Here is a 4,609-nt window from a genome sequence, read left to right on the forward strand (position 1 = left end):
TGAGGTTTCTCTCTGAAACTGGAGCTCATCCCTTCAGGAGCTCCCAGCATGCCCTGGGCTCCATTTCCCCAGCTCTGATTTACTGGCTGGTGCCATGATGCCCGGCTTTCCTACGTGGGTGATGGGGATCCAAACTTGGGTCCTGGAGCTTACACAGCGGGTCCTGGAGCTTACACAGCGGGTCCTGGAGCTTACACCGCGGGTCCTGGAGCTTACACCGCGGGTCCTGGAGCTTACACAGCGGGTCCTGGAGCTTACACAGCGGGCCCTGGAGCTTACACAGCGGGTCCTGGAGCTTACACCGCGGGTCCTGGAGCTTACACCGCGGGTCCTGGAGCTTACACCGCGGGTCCTGGAGCTTACACCGCGGGTCCTGGAGCTTACACAGCGGGTCCTGGAGCTTACACAGCGGGTCCTGGAGCTTACACCGCGGGTCCTGGAGCTTACACAGCGGGTCCTGGAGCTTACACAGCGGGTCCTGGAGCTTACACAGCGGGTCCTGGAGCTTACACCGCCGGTCCTTCATCTGCCGAGCCATCAGCCTGTGTTGTCTCCAAGTCTCGCCAGTGCTTAGCACGCAACCTGAGGATACACATTGGTTACATTAGCTAAATAGTCACAAAGAGGGGGCAGCTCCCATGGCTACGTCCCCAGCCTTCTGAGGACCATTCCCAGAGCCTTCTTCTGGGAGCTGGGATATAAGCTAGTCAAATGAAATTCTTCATTATTGTCATTTGCTCGTGTTATACTAGGTGCTAAGAAAGCTATAGTTCAAAAGACAAAATTATAGAAAATAATTTTTAGAAAGCTAACTGGCTGGGGGCAGGAAAGATGTCTCCATGGTAAAAAAGCACTTGTTGTTCTTGCAGAGGTCCTGGGTTTGGTTCCAGCATTCACATCAGAACCTATACTGGGCTGCTTGCAATTACCTCTAACTCCAGTTCAAGGGGATCTGACGCCCCCTTCTGGTGCTCACTGGCACTGCATACATATAGCACACATAACAACTCACATACAAATGCACATAAATAAGTCTTTAATTGGCTCTTCTTTGGCGATTCTAGAGTTGGGCAGCCTCTCACTTAACAACATGGAGTATGTTTTCTGATGAGGTAAGAATAGAAACTTCTCGAAGCTTCAGGCCAGTCGGAATTCTGCTTCTTGTCTGACACTGGCGTCTTTGCCAAGGGTCGCATTGAAGTAACGCTGCTCCGGGAAGTCTTTAGGAGTCAGGACTGCTGAAGACATCAAGACTAAAATCAAGAACTACGAAACTGCCTCCTTTGACAGCCGCTTCCCAAACCAGAGCCAGACTGAGAACTGCTGGCAGAAGGACCTGGACATCCCCCACTGTGAGAAGGCAATGAAAGCCAAGGGGGGTGTTGTCTTCGTGTGTGAGTGGTATCGGTGCGTGTACAAGTCCCTCTGCCCGGTGTCATGGGTCTCAGCCTGGGATGACTGCATAGCAGAAGGCACATTTCCTGGGAAGATCTGACCTGGCTCCACCCACCTCTCCTCTGTTCTTTGTCTTTCTCCCTGGATAGAAAAGGGAGTCCTCAGTATATGATGGTCCCTACCCTGGGACTCTGAATTATGATGCAACTACTAATAAAACTCATTGAAAAGTTTAAAGAGAGAGAGAGGGAGGGGGGGAGGGAGGGAGGGAGAGAGAGAGAGAGAGAGAGAGAGAGAGAGAGAGAGAGAGAGAGAGAGAGAGAAGGCTGGGGGACTGGAGAGATGGCTCAGCAGTTAAGAGCACTGACTACTCTTCCCAAAGTCCTGAGTTCAGATCCCAGCAACCACATGGTAGCTCACCACCATCCTTAATGAGCTCTGATGCCCTCTTCTGGAGTGTCTGAAGACAGCTACAGTGTACTTATGTATAATAAATAAATAATTTTTAAAGTATTTTAAGACAAGAAGGCTGGCTTCATTATAGGCAAAAATTAAAAAAGGGGTGAGGGGGGACTGAAGAAACCAAAACACAAAGTAGACAGGCCATGTTGAAGTCACTCCCCTTCCAGAATCAGAGAGGAAGCTGCTACTTCTTTACGCTGGCCCAGGTAAGCCAGACCTAGGGTACTGTGAACTATCTGCTTCTCATTGTTTTCTGGTGTACAATTCCTGAAAACCTTGGCATCTCCAGGACGTTGTGAGCTGTAGCTCCAGGGGTAGCGGGCACCAGAAGACAAAAGGCAGAGCTTCCCACTCCCAACCTCTGCAAGTCAAGAGTTGCTAAAGGGTAAACTGATAAACTGTCCATGATTTAATCAAGCAGGCTTGTGTGATGAGGCCTCTACAAATGCACTGTCTGTCTTCACAGAGCACCCAGAGACCAGGACAAGGTGGCTGGGGTAGGGGGGTGGGGGGAGCCTCGCCTCCCAGGGAGGCCCCATGTCCCTTCCGTCAGTACTGCGTGGTACATCACATCTGTGTCCTTTGCCACTTAGTGGAGATCGTGAGTGTTTTCAGGATTCCTGTGAGCCCCTCGAGCAAATTAATTGGACCTGAGTTCAATTAAATTAAGGAAACCCAATTTCTTTGGGAGGGGTGGTTTTTGTTTTTGTTTTTGTTTTTTTTGAAGACAGGGTTTCTCTTGTAGCCCTGCCTGTCCTGGAATTCACTCTGTAGACCAGGCTAGCCTCAAACTCATAAATCTGCCTGCCGCTGCCTCCCAAGTGTTTGGATTAAAGGCCACCATGGCCTGGCGAGGAAACCCAATTTACAGTATGTTTTCGAGATGCTCCAGTACAATAGCCAGAGGTTTGACTCACATCTCAAGAGGGTAGAATGGGAAACTCGTTAGTCCTCAGCCTGTGGGATTCATCTCCAGGTAGTGTCAGGAACAAATTGGCAGCCCCAGCTGGTGCCTGCTGCAGAGAGGACTTCTTTGCTGGGGAGAAATTCCACAAATGAGCTCTCTTGTGTTTGGCAGGAAAAACTAAATCTGATTTTTCCCCCCTACTAATAGGCTGGTAGGACTCTTCTGACTTTTGATTTTAATTTTAAACCGTGGCATTGCAACTTTTAGATGATTATGCGATACCAAACTCGAGGGACTCCATGCTTATCTGCTCTGTTGGGCCTCTGCAGAAGCTTGGTTTGTAGCAGAACTGCCATGGACCACCCCAGTGGGGTACGGGGGTTCCTGGGATGAGGGTCCTCAATGTCTAGGTGGGTAAGGAGTTGGCGGTGACAAACAGGAACAAGCACAGAGGCGGTTTGAATCTGAGTGTATTTTGCAGCTCTCAAGCAGGGACTTTTATACATTAAAAAAAAACAAATATTACAACTCTTAGAAACTATGTTCAGTGAAGCAATCACAAATACCATCATTATTATTTAGCACAGGATAACACAAAAAACATCCAAGCATTACGACTCTGAAAAGCTGTACTCAGTGGATCACAAACAGAAGAGGTAACATCATGATTAGTAGAAGTCATCCAAGCATAACAACTCAGTGGGGCGGTCGTCCAAGGCTAGGGGCGGATTTCCAAGAGCAGGTCAACAAATCTTTATGGCCAATTATTGTTTAACATCTAATACCTGATTTTTAAATAAATCTTCAATGCATACACTTTAACTATTTTAATTCTTTTTATTTAAGACTTTCTTTTTACCATATAGCAAAGTCCACCTTCGATGACACACGTGCAACCATATGAAATTTTATTGTTGAGAAAGTTTTTATCTATCATAATACTATTATTTTTCATAAATTATTTATAAAGTAAAGCATTGGTTATCCCCACAGATAAGGTCATGTTAGTGACCCCATCTCAAGGGATGGTTTCTTACCCATTATTCTTGCTTAAGATCTTGGCCTAGGCTATCAGGAACATGTAAACAAGAAATGGAATAAAAGCCGGGCGGTAGTGGCACACGCCTTTAATCCCAGCACTTGGGAGGCAGAGGCAGGCAGATTTCTGAGTTCGAGGCCAGCCTGGTCTACAGAGTGAGTTCCAGGACAGCCAGGGCTACACAGAGAAACCCTGTCTCGAAAAACAAAACAAAACAAAAGCAATAAAAGAAGATAAAACAGATATGAGAATCAACGACTCAATATTTTTGCTCCAGTCAGGAGTTCCACAATCGGTTCCAGGAGACCTCCTTTTGAAGTCTAAAGCTGCAGTCTGTGGAACTTGTCACACAGATTCTACTGGGGCTGATGTGGCACAGAGCCACCCACATGCTTTGTTTTATAATAGTAAACAAAACCGAGAGTGCTTTGTCTTTCTCCTGGCTGCAGTTTTAGAAGCTGTCAGAAAGATACTTAAAGCCGCAATGACAATGGAGAACAAAGGCCAAGAGAGAGCACTATAGCCATGGGAGAGGCCTCTGTGGGGAGGTGACCTCAGGCTGGAGTCCAAATGAAAGGCTCGGGTGGGGATGAAGATGCACTTTCAAGTTAGAAGGGCCAGAGGCCTGGATCCCGTGCCTCTCCGAGGAGGTCAGACGAGTGGATCTAGTACAGACTCTAAGATCACAGTAAGATATCTTTATTTTTGTTCTGCCCACAACAGGAAGCCACTGAAAAGCTCTCTAAAGGGAAGCCGATGGTCTGACTCCACCTACGTGGGTCACTGTGTGGCCTTCATACAGGGAG

The 4,609-nt window shown here is 47.7% G+C and overlaps 1 protein-coding gene across 1 annotated transcript; it reads left to right on the plus strand.

Annotated features, from left to right (window-relative positions):
- Positions 1-1,097: 1,097 nt before the first annotated feature.
- Positions 1,098-1,501, plus strand: LOC127667381 (cytochrome c oxidase subunit 6B1-like). Its single transcript, XM_052160365.1, has 2 exons — positions 1,098-1,112; positions 1,220-1,501. Exons 1-2 carry the CDS (start codon positions 1,098-1,100, stop codon positions 1,493-1,495), a joined length of 291 nt encoding a protein of 96 aa, XP_052016325.1. The 3' UTR covers positions 1,496-1,501.
- Positions 1,502-4,609: the final 3,108 nt, after the last annotated feature.

This window comes from Apodemus sylvaticus, chromosome 17 (assembly GCF_947179515.1).
Source record: "Apodemus sylvaticus chromosome 17, mApoSyl1.1, whole genome shotgun sequence".
Lineage (NCBI taxonomy): Eukaryota > Metazoa > Chordata > Mammalia > Rodentia > Muridae > Apodemus > Apodemus sylvaticus.